Below are 14,501 nucleotides of genomic sequence, written 5' to 3' on the forward strand. Positions count from 1 at the left end.
TATCAAGCCTGCAATTATTCCTGTTGCTTGTGCACCTTTTTTGTAGCAGACTTTTTTCTTCCACTCAACTTTCCTGTAAAATCCTCGGACATGCTACCCTGTGAACATCTTCTTTAGCAGTGTAGTTTTGTGGTTTTCACTTTTTGTGGATAAAGTCAGTGACTGTCTGCTGGACAACGTCAACCACAACATTTCTGTATAAAACAATCGTTGTATTTGGTTCCATGAAGGATTCAAATTGTCTTAAAAACTAGATTTCCATTAGCTGTTAGCCATAAGAGCACGTGACTGAGTAGGGACCAAAAAGGCACAAAAAGGAAAGAGAAAGTTCACATACACAAGGTGTTAAACTGTAGACAAGAGATTATTTGGGAACATTTAGGTTGAAAGAGGATAGCAAATCCAGTTGTCAATGTGACATAAGGTCCCCATTTAGATTTCCTATACAGGTTTGATACTGGACAACCTTCAGTATAAATTGGGAAATATAGGGTTCCAGATATGTAGCCAATATTGAACAGATTTTGTTGACACCCATTTGAAACCCAGCTAAAACGTAAGACCTACAATGGTTGCCCACTTGGTTTTACTGATATGGGTTGCATTTAGTCAACCCAAGTGAGTTATAGGAAGGCCAATGTGAGTCCCTGCATCCTCAAGCAATACTCATGGGGCCCTTATACACATGTTGGCTGGGTACTGAATTTCTTCTGATTCAATTGAAGATATATAATAGGATCTCAAAAAAATGATGGGTTTAACAATTGAAAGTTTCTTGTTTATTTCATAACAATTTTAGGTATCTAGAACCCTGTTTATTTGTCAAAGTTGTTTGGGCTGACTAACATACAACAAAGACAGTTCCTAGTTTTATCACAGAGCATGTATTTTAGCCTAGACCTGTACAAGAACACTCGTGTTTTTCTAGAACAATATTTAGCTCAGTACACTGGAGATTAAAATGCCCCAAAGTCTGACATTTTTACTATAACCTTGCCCTTGAATACCCGAGCAATGTGACATTGAAACATTGCTGAGAGAAAACTACATTGTGGTTAAAACAGGACATAAACATCCTCACTGAAAACTGAATCAACCACACAGATTGCATTCAAGACTATGTATAGACTTTTCTTAAAGGCCCAACAGACAAAATCTGTTCTCTTCACTCTAAAGACTTTTATCACCCTGACTGGCCTCTTTACAGCTTTTTCTCAATGAGCTGATAGTGCAATAGATTCTTGCCAGTGACATGTGGAAGGCGTGAGAAAAAATGTGCTGCAGGTCTACTGTGGCATGGCTGCAGCGGCACTAAAAGGGTGCTGGCAGATGGGCAACATAGGACTTGGTGAACGGACAGCTGGTACACTGCTTCTAAAAAACAGGATAAGATAGAACTAATTTACATGGGAATGAATATACCTTCAGCCAGTGACAACAATCTCACAGGCACGTCCAGTGTTAAAAAATAAATAAAAATGTAGGTGTACATCAGCCAATACGAAAAGAGAGACAAAAGGCTGCCCAATATTTTTGTTTGTCTTAAATTCTGAGGTAGCTGGTGGGTGGTGTGGGTTTAAGGTTTCAACTTCCATGAGCTCAGGAAACACTCACCTACAGATTTCTCCAGCCCACATTCTTCTTTATTGTTAAATAGAATGTTTTAGAAACGAATTAAAAACCAAACATCATGGACATTTTTACAATCAGGAACAATATAAGGTTGAATTTCATGAAATTCAATGACATTTATTCATATAGTGTCAATACACAACAATCACATAAACAAGGGCTAAATAGTTCAGTTTAGTTACATTTAAAATATCTGCACCAATTCAGTTGCAGTTAAAAAGGCACTGGGTCAGCTTATAGCTGACAAATATAGTGGAACAATGTATAAGTACATTTGACCGCCACATAGATCACCTTCAAATAAAAATAAGACTGTTTTATGTACGCAAGTTTTAAAAAGAAAAGCTGCATGGATGTGGCATTTTCTGAAATAGCACAAATAGAAACAAGTTCCTCAAAAACTCCAAATGCAAATGGTGTAGGTTTATTTTCCTGCTATGCAAAAAGGCCCCAGCTGTTAACACTCTGCGTATAGTGAATGTGTGTGTGTGTGTTAGGCTAGGAGAGTCCAGAATCCCTGACAAGGTCGTGTGGAAGAAGTCAGTTGAAGTGGTAAAATGTACATTAAAATAACAAACCAAACCTTCAACAAAGGATTATCCTAGCAAACAACAACACTGCATAGCGTGGGGAGAATTAACATTTCAATCAAACACATACAAAACAGTCATAATGTTTTTCTCCACTATTGCACAGAATAATTTTACATTAAAAATATATATTTTTGCATTTTTATTTTAGAAACAACTAAAAAACACCTTTAGTATCTGCACATCTAATGACAAGAGCTACTCCAACAGATACAAATTAAAACTCAATAAAGAATAAAGTACACTTTGGTAAAACAAGTAATTATGAGTAGCCTTAGTATTATTTCAATGGATTTCTTAAAACGCACTGTTCGGCTGGGCCCTCACAAGTCATGCAATCCACAAACCAGGTTAGCAGGCACTGCAATATCTGCGAAGGAAGAAGAAATTGTGTTTTTAGAAATCTGAGTTTATAATTGTACATCAGCCTTGACATTATTTGTATGAAATCTGCCGTAAAATGATAACCACCCTCTAATATTGACAGGTTCACTAATTATTCACTAATTCCCATGCTTAACAACTTCACATCACCACTTATCATTACTAAAGTAACACTATGTTGTTAGGATTCTTCTCTTTCTTATCAGGGCTGCAGACTCCAGCTTCAGTTTGTTTTGTGTTCAGAAAGATTCTTTATGTGTCCATGTTAATCTGTGAAAATGTTACCAGCTTGGATTATTAGCATTTTACCTGATGGTCTGCTAATAATCAGCAAGAAAGCCAAGACAACAATAAGGTGCGTTTCACCTGGAGCAGTTGGACCAGTCTTTTTGTTAGAGCATCAAGGCAACAGATGAACTGAGACAACTTCTTTTAAACCTTCACAATAAAAGTATTAAATGTGCAAATGCAGCAATCTATTGCTCATCAATAAAAAGCTAGAAAGAAACCTTTCAGGCTGATAATTCAAATGGCTTACTTAACACAGGGGACATTCTGTTGGTAAAGTTGAGAAAAATTGGGATTTTACCATTTAAAAAATGAGATATAATATTTTTGTCATATCTCTCACACCTATTGTTCTAAAATATATTCCAGCCACTACAATTGTGTGACTTTCTTTACCTCTAAGTATTCAAAATGTTACGGCTGATCAGTGTCTAACACTCAGATATGATGGTAGGTTAGTAACTGTTTAAGTACCAATTTTCTTTGGGTTGGGGAGATTCAGGTTGTCCATGATGTTCACAAACTCCTCCAAGCTCTTGGTCAGACGGGGGTTGTACTTGCGTTCCTCACCGACTGTAGTAACTGTCTGACCTAATAAACACAAATACAGAAAGCTTAGTTACAAACAGTTAAAATATACACAGAAAGAAATTAAGTGTGTGGGTTTTCATCCAACCTTTGTAGTCATGTGCTGGGTAGAGGAGGCAGTCTTCAGGCAGCTTGAAGACCTTCTGATGGATTGAATGGTAAAGCTTTCTAGCAGAACCTAAACAGACAAAAAAGGCCAAAATTAAACCCTAAAGTCAAAGGCTTGTTTGCAATTTTTAACCAGTGAATCCAAACTTAGAAGAAATTAATTCAAAACTGAACTGTTTAAGTGTATTTGTTTAATGCAATACTGCCCCCATGTGTCCATTGTGTTTATAACACATATAAGAATTAAAACTTCCCTTAGAGCAAGGACAAGTAAAGGACATATGCCTACCCTGCTGGAAGTCTGTTCTGCCACAGCCTCTGATGAGCAGAGCATCCCCAGTGAAAGCCATGCTCCCATCCCCTAACACCAGGGTTACACACCCGTTAGTGTGTCCCGGTGTTTCTCTCACAGTCAGACGCTGGAGATCAGAAAAAGAACATATATTAGCTGGACAGAATTTTCTCTTACATCTATTTTGCTAGCTATATCAGCTAAAATGTCTCACTATCTACCATGCATTAGAACTAAAATTACAACATACTGATAAAAAACTTAACAGAACAAGGAAAAAAAAAAATATGCTCCCCTTACATATTTTCCGAAGGTGATGTCATCCCCCTCTGACAGCTGAATATCTGCTGAGGCGCCGCTGTGTTTAGAGATGGCGCTCTTCAGTCCCTGGATTTTTTTCTTCATCAACCCAGTGCTGGTTATGTGGTCTGCATGGCAGTGGGTGTTTACTACCATAAAAACACAAAACATACAGTGGCCTCCATTATCTTTTGTTTTTAGAAGTAATTTATTGCCAATAATCAGAGTTGGGAATATTTTAACATTTTAATGAAGGAGAAAGGCCTAAAAGCCATATCGGCTGATTTTCTGTTTGCTCACTCCCACTGCCGAACTGCCTGAAAGGATAATGACTATTAGACGCTGATAATCACATCAACTTTGCCCTCATACTGACTAGATCTACTTTTATGATTCTCAAGGACACTCTCAGGTTATGATTACCTGTATCAGACTATGCCAATGTTTGAGAAAGCCAGCAGTTTCAAAACTGTGCTAATTCAATTATTTATGGGAAGATTTTAACATAAAAACAATTTAAAGCACCACCTTTAATTGTTTTGTATTATCATTTATAAATTTGCCATTTATGATAAAAGTAATACAGTTTAAAAACTAATGATATATATAATGCCATCTTTGCTCATAGCAAGGGGAACGGTAGTGGTTTGCAGGGGGGCAGATAAGCAGGGGGCCCCTACCTTTTCTGTCCTTATAATCATACTTGTAAAAACTAATTGCTTGTTTGTCCAAAAGCCTCTTATAGCCTCCAAATTAAATACTAATACACCCAAATTATATATACAACCTTAGCCACGGTCCTGCATCAAACACCGCCTGCCTCCCGATCCAGGGCCGCACACGCTGATGTGTCACAGGCACATTTCTGTCTGCAACCCGGCAGAGTGAAGCCACTCGCATGTGATTTGTTGAAGGTTCAGCATTTTTCCCTAGTTAGTTTTCTTTTTAATTAAATAGTTGTTCATGAAGAGGTTGGATATGAAAAAAAAATTGGGGGTTTCTGTTTCAGGGGTTGACGTTTCACTGATGGATTATTTACATTAGGGGATTTTCTCATACTTCCCAAAGGAGGACCAGAATTGCCCCCCGTACTTAGACCTCTTGCCTCTCCTAGATCTGCCACTGGGCATGCCCCATGATTGCTTTTCATGCCCTGGAGAAGAAAGTGACGTGCTACAGCAGATTAGGGAAATGTATCTTTAACTTTGTTAAATGTGTAGAGGTTTATTTAAAATGACACCTTAGAGATTATGAGGTTAATCTAGCTAAAAGCAATTAAAGATGTGCAATATTAAAACACAGATGATCTACAGTTTCTGAAGTCGTGCCCAGACAGAATTGCATCGCCTCACCCAGTCATGGTTGCATAGATACCTGCGACTTTTAGATTGAGTCCCAGCTCCTGTACAAGCTTCACGTCTCTGTCGAGAGTCTCCAGCACAGGATCGATGAGGACCGCCTCTTTGGTGATTTTGTCTGCTAGCAGGTAGGTGTAAGTGCAACTTTCTGACTCAAACAGCTAAACAGAAAAAACAAGAGTGCGATATCAACAGTCAGCATCATGCAGTTGAGGATCACATACATCTTGTTTTCTCCACATCATTAGACCACGTTGGATTGTATGAAGCTGAAGCAGATAAGATAATTTAGAGATCAGGATGAAGAAGTAAGAGGATCAAAGCTTCTCCTTTTAGGTTAGGTTTCCCTAGTTGGTACTCTGTACCAACTTATAGAAACTATTTGTATTCAGCATGTTCTTATTTGCAATAAAGCATTTGAACAGAAGTAAAACTCAGATAGGGGACCATAGTTCCTACCATAGTTAGGAAGCGCAGGACATTCATTCAGAGATATGATTAGATGTAACAATAGAAAACACGCTAGCTTGAGTGACAGCTGCAATGTCATGATGATGCAGTGATAACACTAATTACAGTAAGCTTTTTTTACGGCTAAAACACAAAGTAATGAATGTTAGTGGTAGGAAGATTGCCTGTATAACGCACAAAGCTAGTCTGATAATTATCGGATTAAATCTAATCTAAAAAAAACAGTGTCGTATAATGATAATTATTATGTACCTACAGCATGTTAACGACTAAATCAACAATTTCCTGCTGAACTTAAAACTGCTGAAAACAAATCATATTTTCAGACCTGTGGCACTGATCACATATTTGCCCAGAATAAAAGCTTAAATGTACACATACCTGTCTGAAAATCGGTGCTTCGGACTTCGCCATCCTGGAGCCGCCCGACTACAGACTTTACGCCCGGAGTAGATGCGCCCTCTTCGGAATGTAAACCAATTACGGAGCCGGCTGTGGTTCTTCCGCCTACATATAGTATCTCAGCCACGCCCACCTTACCTGACGTCATCGGAGCTACGTGATCTCCACAGGTGCCTTAGGCCTACAATGTGCTGTGCCACAATGATAATCTAAAATTTGCTTTGTCAGAATTACTTCACTTTTATTCTTTACGGCGTGGTGTTTACTACTATGGTTGTAAAGGCAACTGCTGTTGATTATTGATTGATAAGAATCATTTATAATACTCTTTGGACCCTTAAATTATGTAATATCACTAATACTGCGTTTGAAAGCAATATCAAAGCAGATATGTATTTGTTTGCACTATTGTTCCTAATAAAGTTTACAGCCTTGATTTCCAATGAGCACTTGCAGTCCTGGATTAACCCTCAACATCCTCCAAGAGTTTCAACAAGACCAGATATGCTCACGTTATTCTATAAAGCTCACTTAATGTGCCTCATCTCCAGCTGAGCTAGTGTGTGAACAAAGTGGATAATTGTGCAAGGAAAAGCAAGTTTGAAGTACATGTTTTATCATCATGGGTCTGACTTCGGACCAGAACATTAGAGTTACTTAGACATGTTCTTAGTATTATATGATTAAATATATCACTTTTTCTTCTTATAGATGTTTCGCAAAGATGGAAAGGAAGAAAATCCAAGCAGGACAACGTTTAGTTCTTAAAACTTTATATGGAGAGCACTTTTCATACAGTCAGGTGTAACAACAGGCTTTACAGAAGTTAAAGACAAAAGAACAGATACTGAACCCCTGAAGAATCACACTGTAAAAGATAACACATAATAATGTTATAGTAAAATGAATTACAAGTAAGAGAAATTCAATTATAGAATTTAGGTTGAGAGATTGAACTACTTAACCACAATGAAGTAGGCTTACACCTGAAGTATGGTTGGAGTTGTCAAACCTAAGAACACCTGTACCAATTGCAAAGCACGGTAATAGTAGCATCATGCTTTGGGGTTAGTGTTACAGCCAGCTGTATGGGAACTCTGAACCAAATGGGTAGTATGATAAAGAAGAGGAGTAACATCAAATTGTTCAACTTGACTGCTAATCAATGGCTAGATGGGTGACATTTTGTCAAATTGAGGTGTTCCAACAGAACAGTGATGCCAAACACAAATCAAAACTGGCTTTGAAATCATTAAAGAAAACTAGCAGTATGCATTAGGAATGTCTCTGACCTTAACCCTATTGAACAATAATGGACTACGCTTAAAAAGCCAGTGTTACTGTTTGGAAACCAACAAATTTTAATGTGCTCAACAGAATTTGCCAATAAAAGTGGTCTAATATCCAAAAATATGTAAAATCTCCAAAATACAACTTGCTAAGCAACATTTATATAAATAAAATACTGCCGAACTGCCTGAAAGGATAATGCCTATTAGACGCTGATAATCACATCGACTTTGCCCTCATACTGACTAGATCTACTTTTATGATTATCAAGGACACTCTCAGGTTATGATTACCTGTATCAGACTATGCCAATGTTTGAGAAAGCTAGCAGTTTCAAAACTGTGCTAATTCAATTATTTATGGGAAGATTTTAACATAAAAACAATTTAAAGCACCACCTTTAATTGTTTTGTATTATCATTTATAAATTTGCCATTTATGATAAAAGTGATACACTATAAAAACTAATGATATATATAATGCCATCTTTGCTCATAGCAAGGGGAACGGTAGTGGTTTGCAGGGGAGCGGATAAGCAGGGGGCCCCTAACTTTTCTGTCCTTATAATCATACTTGTATAATTTGACATTTTGTCAAATTGAGGTGTTCCAACAGAACAGTGATGCCAAACACAAATCAAAACTGGCTTTGAAATCATTAAAGAAAACTAGCAGTATGCATTAGGAATGTCTCCGACCTTAACCCTATTGAACAATAATGGACTACGCTTAAAAAGCCAGTGTTACTGCTTGGAAACCAACAAATTTGAAGGCGCTCAACAGAATTTGCCAATAAAAGTGATCTAATATCCAAAAATATGTAAAATCTCCAAAATACAACTTGCTAAGCAACATTTATATAAACAAAATACTGCTGAACTACCTGAAGTATGGTTGGAGTTGTCAAACCTAAGAACACTGTACCAATTGCAAAGCACGGTGATAGTAGCATCATGCTTTGGGGTTAGTTTTACAGCCAGCTGTATGGGAACTCTAAACCAAATAAAATATTAGTAAAAAGTAACTGCACAAGGGCATTATATTGTTTTGTTTCTAATTCTCCAATTAATGTGTCTAAAGGTTATTTATTAACATATATACATTTGAATTCCCAAATAGGTTCAAATATTTGAATGTACCACATTAAAAAATATTAACAGTATACATATGAAAACCTTCAGAACATTTGCACATTAAAATTCTTGTTTTGTTTCGCTGCCAAGAAGCAAAACAAGAAATGATATGCGTTTTTAGACTTTGGCATGCCACTGTGAAACCTTGTAACTAAGAGTTGTGCTTTCTTTTTACCATGATCACAGCGGTTTTCCATTGAGTACAACCTGTGAATTGTTTCTTGCAAATATGACAACTGAAATGTTAGTTTCATTTGAAAACAGTTTTATTTTGATACTGGCCTCAGAAACTATCACAGCTTACAGTCGTTTAGTCAAAGAACTGAAAGCAGCACATCAGAAAACCCGAAAATCCTACAATTGAACAGTTTATTGGCATTGGTCTTCTACATCTAGCTATATGACAGAAATATCACTAGATGGTCTTCTATACAGGAGCAAAGGCCATTGCAGGGTTGTCTGACATGTTCTGCCACAAAAACAACTCCTTTATTATTTTTGATGGAAAACAATCCTGAAAATATTGGGACTGGTAGCAGTGTGGGTGATAAAATAATATACATATAAATTATTAGTAAAAGAGTACAGCATTACTGAATAGGCCATGTGGAGGAAGTCACCTAAAACAATGCCACATGAACACTAAACCATACATTGAAAGCATTGATTTCCCTTAGTTGAAACATTCACCTTCATTTATTCATTCGTTCAATCATGTTACAACTCTTAATATTATAGTTGTACACAGTACAGAAAACTTTCAACTCAAACACAATGCAAAAACTGTTCTGTCAGACAAAAGCATTGTTATATTTTTTTTAACAATCAAATTAGATTTTATTACATTTTTATTTTAAGCGCAATAATAGTTACATCAGTAGCTGCACAACAAATGATAACAGATTTTCAAATACATAAGTTACAAACAATTAAATCACTTTATGGTAAGCTGTCGTGGTTACAACAAACATTTTGAGTGTGAATCATTCTGTTGTTACTTTATAAACATGCTTTTTTTCTACAAGGCATTCAGAGTCCATGGAGTCCACAAACTAGATTAGCAGGTACTGAAATATCTACAAAGAAAACAGAAGTCATTAAAGATGTGCAGTGTAGTGTTGCAATTTGATGTTCAAACTGTGAAACAAAATTGTTTTGGTACCTATTTTAAACGGCTTTGGGAGATTCAGGTTGTTCATGATCTCCACAAACTCATCCTTGGACTTTGTCAGGCGAGGGTTAAACTTGCGTTCTTCACTCACTGTGGAAACAGTCTGACCTGATTCACAGAAACACATACAGCCCAGTATGACATGTAGGACGTATGTGGTATAGGTTTAACTTAGAACCCCACTGATCAACTAGAAAATACTCAACCATTTCAGTAAAGTAGACCATACATAAAACATATTTAAAAATGTAACCTACATGTTACATAGATTCATAATAGTAAGCCCTGTTTTTCTGTTCATTTTTACAGTAATGATTTATAGCTAATGTGGAAATGCTCAAAGTTTAGTTTCTCATAACTGACTGCTGGGGGCACAGCACAGTTCTTCCACTCAATTTTCCATTAATATGCTTGGATACGGCATTCATTATTTAAGTTATATTCTAATGTATCTTATTATTCTATTTAATGCATTAGTAAAACAATCCTCTAAAAATTTGTTAAATATTTAAAAACAATTACAAATCATAATTTGTTATGTAATTGTAAACATTAGGTGCATGACTAACCTAAATAGTCATGTGCTGGGTAGATGAGGCAGTTATCAGGAAGCGTAAAGATCTTGTCATGGATGGAATCATAAAGGCATTTTGCACAACCTGTAAGAGAAATTTGACAATTGCAAAAGATTTAGCATTATGCAGGAGTAGAAACAATGAGGGCGTTACAAAATATTTAATGTTCAAGTTTACATAAAAGCTTTAAAAAAAATTTCATGTTTTAAAAAATAACCTAACACCTCCTGCTTTGCTTACTTAACAACATTACAAGTTTTCCCTTTCATTAAGATCGCAATTAACACAGTATCTGAGTCCATACTCAAATGGTTCATTAAAGGCTTCTTCCAAACATGCAGAAAGTGGTGCCCTGAGAACTAGGATTGAGAAACTCAGTTTATGCATTGACAGTTCCATTATGCAAGATAAAGTCATGAAATGTGCCTACCCTGCTGGAAGTCTGTTCTGCCACAGCCTCGGATGAGCAGAGAGTCCCCAGTAAAAACCATGCTCTCGTCTGCTGACACGAAGGTTGTGCACCCGTCGGTGTGTCCTGGTGTTTCTCTCACGGTCAGGTACTACAGTGGAGAAGAAGATAACATTCAGCTCAGAGCATGTTCGATGTCACTGAAATGTTTCCAGCTATAGAGCAACGGCTGCATTACAAAGAAAAAGAAAGTAATATAAAGCTGACAAGCTAATTTTACACCTCATACCAATCTCTGCACTACTCTGAGAAAAAAACAATTGTAAAAAGTTTCATAGCCTTATTACGTGTTTTCCAAAGGCGAGCTTGTCGCCCTCTGACAACAGGATATCTGCAGAGGCACCACTCCATTTAGAGATGGCACTCTTCAAACCAGAAACTCTTTTCTTCATCAACCCGGAGCTCGTTATGTGGTCTGCATGGCAGTGGGTGTTTACTACCAGAAAAAAAAAAAAAAACGGTAATAAAATACACGTTAACATATAGAAATGGACAGGTGGACGTCATTCCGCTTTTATGTTTCTTTTTCAGGTCATTGTGTACCAGACCATGGGACATTCACTGCAGACTATGCTTCAAGCTATACCAGTCAGGGGGACATTTCTTACCTGCTTTGACAACAGAGGATTGAAAATAACTTGCATTATTTTTCTCAGTCTACTGAACAGAAATGTGGTTGTGGCTCTGTTGAGGGTTATTTGGTGTCTGTTAAGCAGCTGACAGGATAATTGAACAAAGCATATACCCCAACTGATTAACCAGCTAATATCAGCTCGTTATACTTGTATTACTTGAGCCTGTGGGATGTGAATAGATTCTAAAGATAAAAAGTGTCTGAAATATTCCGTTTCACAAGGTCACACCTATTTATGCCGGCAAGTAAGTCACAGATTAATACAACTACACTTAAACCATGAGAAGTTCTGTATAAACAAACTATCAAACTATTGGACAAGAAACCATTAGTTTCACCACCGTACAGCATTATAAAAGACCTGACTTATGAGGTTGTGAGAACATTACAAAATATTCAAATGCATTTCAGTTAAATTATTCATGGTCATCTCCTCCACTTAGCCAGATTGTAAATATTAGAACCAATCCATATTGACTAACAAGAGGTGCAGCAAGAAGGAAATGCATTGTTTCAGTGTACTTTCAGCATCCCTTTTCAGTCAAAGCTGCACATTCCAGTGAACATCCAGAGAACTAGCATCATAAAGCCTGTTCAAATATATCTACAACACTGGTTTATTGACAATCAGGTGTGCCGACTTTAACATTATCACTTTGACATTATTTTCTTGTCCCACTGCTTCTGTTCCTGTCATCCTCTTGTCCAGCAATATGTTTAGATGTTGAATATTTTAACTACATGTTGGTATGTTTGGCCTTTTTGCTTCTTTAGTAGAATATTATTCAGTGTCTTTTGTGTATATTTTTATTTTAATTATTCTCTCGTCTGGGGCCTGCAAATGAAAAGTAGCCTTTTGGTTAACTGGTGCATTTGCTGCAATGCTATTAATGTACAAAGCCCCTGTCAAATAAACCTATTCTAGTCTGTTCTAATCTTTGTGATGCTAGAGCAATTGTTTATGATTTATAATGATACGTTACCTCCGTAATTCATCTAAATACTTGACTACAAAGATAAATAAGCTGATATGCAATGGTGTAGATTGCTGAAAAATGTTTGCTTAGGGGTAGAAAACAGGGTATAAACTGACGAAGGGTTGAATTGGACAATGTCTGATGTCTTAGATAGTAACAATGTGACAATACAATCACACTTTTCATAAAAATATTTTTAAATGGGAGGTTTCTGCCCATTTCCTGAAGACAGAAGATTTTTACCGCAAAGAAAATGTATTTTGCAGCTTAGTCACACAAACATACCTGCTAGTGTCAGCTTGAGCCCCAGTTCCATCACCAGGTTTAGGTCCCTGTCAATTGTCTCCAGCACAGGATCAATTATAATAGCCTCTTTGGTCTTCGTGTCTGCCAGCAGGTAGGTGTAGGTGCAACTCTCCACCTCAAACAGCTAAACAGGAAAAACATGTGAGAAGAGGCGTTACTCTACAATTACTGCCAACAGGCAATAAAGGGTCACCTACTTCACGTCCTGCTTATCTTCATCAAATAATGTGTGTATATGTGCAAGAAAAAAGAGAAGAGAAAGCAAATTGTGGCGAGGAGCAGTGAATGCGTGCCTTTTAACTTGTTTTTACGTGTCAAGCATTTCCCAAATTTCCCCAAAAACCACAAACTGACAAAAACTTGAGCCTTTACATACATGACAAATAGTGTTTTGGACGAACTTGCAATGCAAATATGTGAACTGTCAATGAGAAGAAGCAGCAAATGTTAACGTTTGAATTGTTTTTTACTGTGAGGTCTATTTAGCTGTAAAGACATTTATCACTGTTTGAGGAAAAAATTACACAAAAACTGCGACGTCATCCTGATGCGGGTATGCTGTGTGTGTAAACACGGTTAATGCAAGGCAAGTTTATTTATAAAGCACATTTCAGCAACCACCTGCTTAGATTCGGTTTTAACATACCAACAACACAACTAACTGCGAATCCCACCGCTTCCTGTTGCTGTTCTCTCACAGCAACCATTCAAATTCAAAAATACTTTATTAATCCCAAAGGGAAATACAATTTTGAAGGTTAAACATTTTCAAAACGTGTCCCCTTTAACATAAGGACAAATTAACTCAGACAGACGATAACGTGTACCTACTTGTCTGAAGAGCAGTCCTTCGGTCTTCGCCGTCCTGGAGCAGTAAAACCTGGCGTTGATCCGCAGCGGATCTACGACAGAATTCACGCCGCGGGAGAGGCGCCTGCTCTGGGTGGCCGCATACCTCGAGCACTCGCTGCTGGCTCCGAGACGAAGCGACAGGGCTACAGCCCGATGAATGGGTCTTACCTTGGTTAATATTGAGCACATTGTCGATGTCTGTCTCAGCTGCTAGGTTCGACTGGATAACCACTAACCAGTTAAGCACCAAAGAACCTGAAGCTTGTACGGGTTAAGATTTTGAGGTTCCACTTCGGAGTGCTGCAGACACAAACAGATCCTAAAAAACATGACCTATCATTATCTGCTCATAGTGCGTTTACAGATTTTTACAGGCGCCGCGCCCATCACTATACACAGTATTTAGGCTATAAAGAAACAAAATCGGGATTTGTCCGCTTTAATTGCCCAACATCCTTCACAGCCCGCCCGGCTTTTAGAAGCTAGGTCAACAATGTAAACTGTCGCGCGCAACCAGCTCCCAGGCGCGTTCACAAGCCACGCAGATACAACATGGCGTACGTGACAAACGTATCATACGGTTTCATAAACGAAACCAAAGCTGAATGTGCATACTCATTCAAAATAAACAGGCAAGCATACGCGCACACACATATATTTATTGCCAAAGTCTTTTAGGTAA

At 37.5% G+C, this 14,501-nt stretch overlaps 2 protein-coding genes and 1 long non-coding RNA gene across 4 annotated transcripts; 1 reads left to right on the forward strand and 2 right to left on the reverse strand.

Moving 5' to 3' along the window:
• Positions 1 to 1,723: 1,723 nt before the first annotated feature.
• ethe1 (ETHE1 persulfide dioxygenase) lies at positions 1,724 to 6,506 on the reverse strand. Its single transcript, XM_047361477.1, has 7 exons — positions 6,393 to 6,506; positions 5,557 to 5,701; positions 4,183 to 4,331; positions 3,880 to 4,009; positions 3,571 to 3,660; positions 3,369 to 3,485; positions 1,724 to 2,592 (listed from the first exon to the last, which is right to left on the reverse strand). Exons 1-7 carry the CDS (start codon positions 6,423 to 6,425, stop codon positions 2,546 to 2,548), a joined length of 711 nt encoding a protein of 236 aa, XP_047217433.1. The 5' UTR covers positions 6,426 to 6,506; the 3' UTR covers positions 1,724 to 2,545.
• A 680-nt stretch (positions 6,507 to 7,186) lies between these two features.
• LOC124866341 lies at positions 7,187 to 9,302 on the forward strand. Its single transcript, XR_007037780.1, has 2 exons — positions 7,187 to 7,611; positions 8,307 to 9,302. It is a non-coding gene; the product is annotated as an uncharacterized LOC124866341 (long non-coding RNA).
• On the reverse strand, positions 9,084 to 14,344 carry LOC124866340 (persulfide dioxygenase ETHE1, mitochondrial-like). 2 transcript variants are annotated; one of them, XM_047362089.1, is made up of 7 exons: positions 13,799 to 14,344; positions 12,947 to 13,091; positions 11,338 to 11,486; positions 11,012 to 11,141; positions 10,576 to 10,665; positions 9,998 to 10,096; positions 9,084 to 9,911 (listed from the first exon to the last, which is right to left on the reverse strand). In XM_047362089.1, exons 1-7 carry the CDS (start codon positions 14,006 to 14,008, stop codon positions 9,865 to 9,867), a joined length of 870 nt encoding a protein of 289 aa, XP_047218045.1. In that variant the 5' UTR covers positions 14,009 to 14,344; the 3' UTR covers positions 9,084 to 9,864. The 2 variants fall into 2 exon arrangements, with proteins under 2 accessions (XP_047218045.1, XP_047218044.1); XM_047362088.1 differs by having other exon boundaries at positions 9,998 to 10,114; positions 13,799 to 14,343.
• Between the last annotated feature and the right edge of the window lie 157 nt (positions 14,345 to 14,501).

Source organism: Girardinichthys multiradiatus, chromosome 3 (genome assembly GCF_021462225.1).
Source record: "Girardinichthys multiradiatus isolate DD_20200921_A chromosome 3, DD_fGirMul_XY1, whole genome shotgun sequence".
NCBI lineage: Eukaryota > Metazoa > Chordata > Actinopteri > Cyprinodontiformes > Goodeidae > Girardinichthys > Girardinichthys multiradiatus.

What these genes read in the sequence shown, in the direction of transcription:
- ethe1 (XM_047361477.1), bottom strand. Translation starts at nt 6,425, where the DNA reads ATGGCGAAGTCCGAAGCACCGATTTTCAGACAG. An exon ending in AAGCACCGATTTTCAGACAG is followed by an intron (nt 5,702 to 6,392) that starts GTATGTGTACAT and finishes TTTTCTGTTTAG; the next exon opens with CTGTTTGAGTCAGAAAGTTG. An exon ending in ACATCACCTTCGGAAAATAT is followed by an intron (nt 4,010 to 4,182) that starts GTAAGGGGAGCA and finishes TCTGATCTCCAG; the next exon opens with CGTCTGACTGTGAGAGAAAC.
- LOC124866340 (XM_047362088.1), bottom strand. Translation starts at nt 14,008, where the DNA reads ATGTGCTCAATATTAACCAAGGTAAGACCCATTCATCGGGCTGTAGCC. An exon ending in CAGAACAGACTTCCAGCAGG is followed by an intron (nt 10,666 to 11,011) that starts GTAGGCACATTT and finishes TTTCTCTTACAG; the next exon opens with GTTGTGCAAAATGCCTTTAT. An exon ending in CCCAGCACATGACTATTTAG is followed by an intron (nt 10,115 to 10,575) that starts GTTAGTCATGCA and finishes TCTGTGAATCAG; the next exon opens with GTCAGACTGTTTCCACAGTG.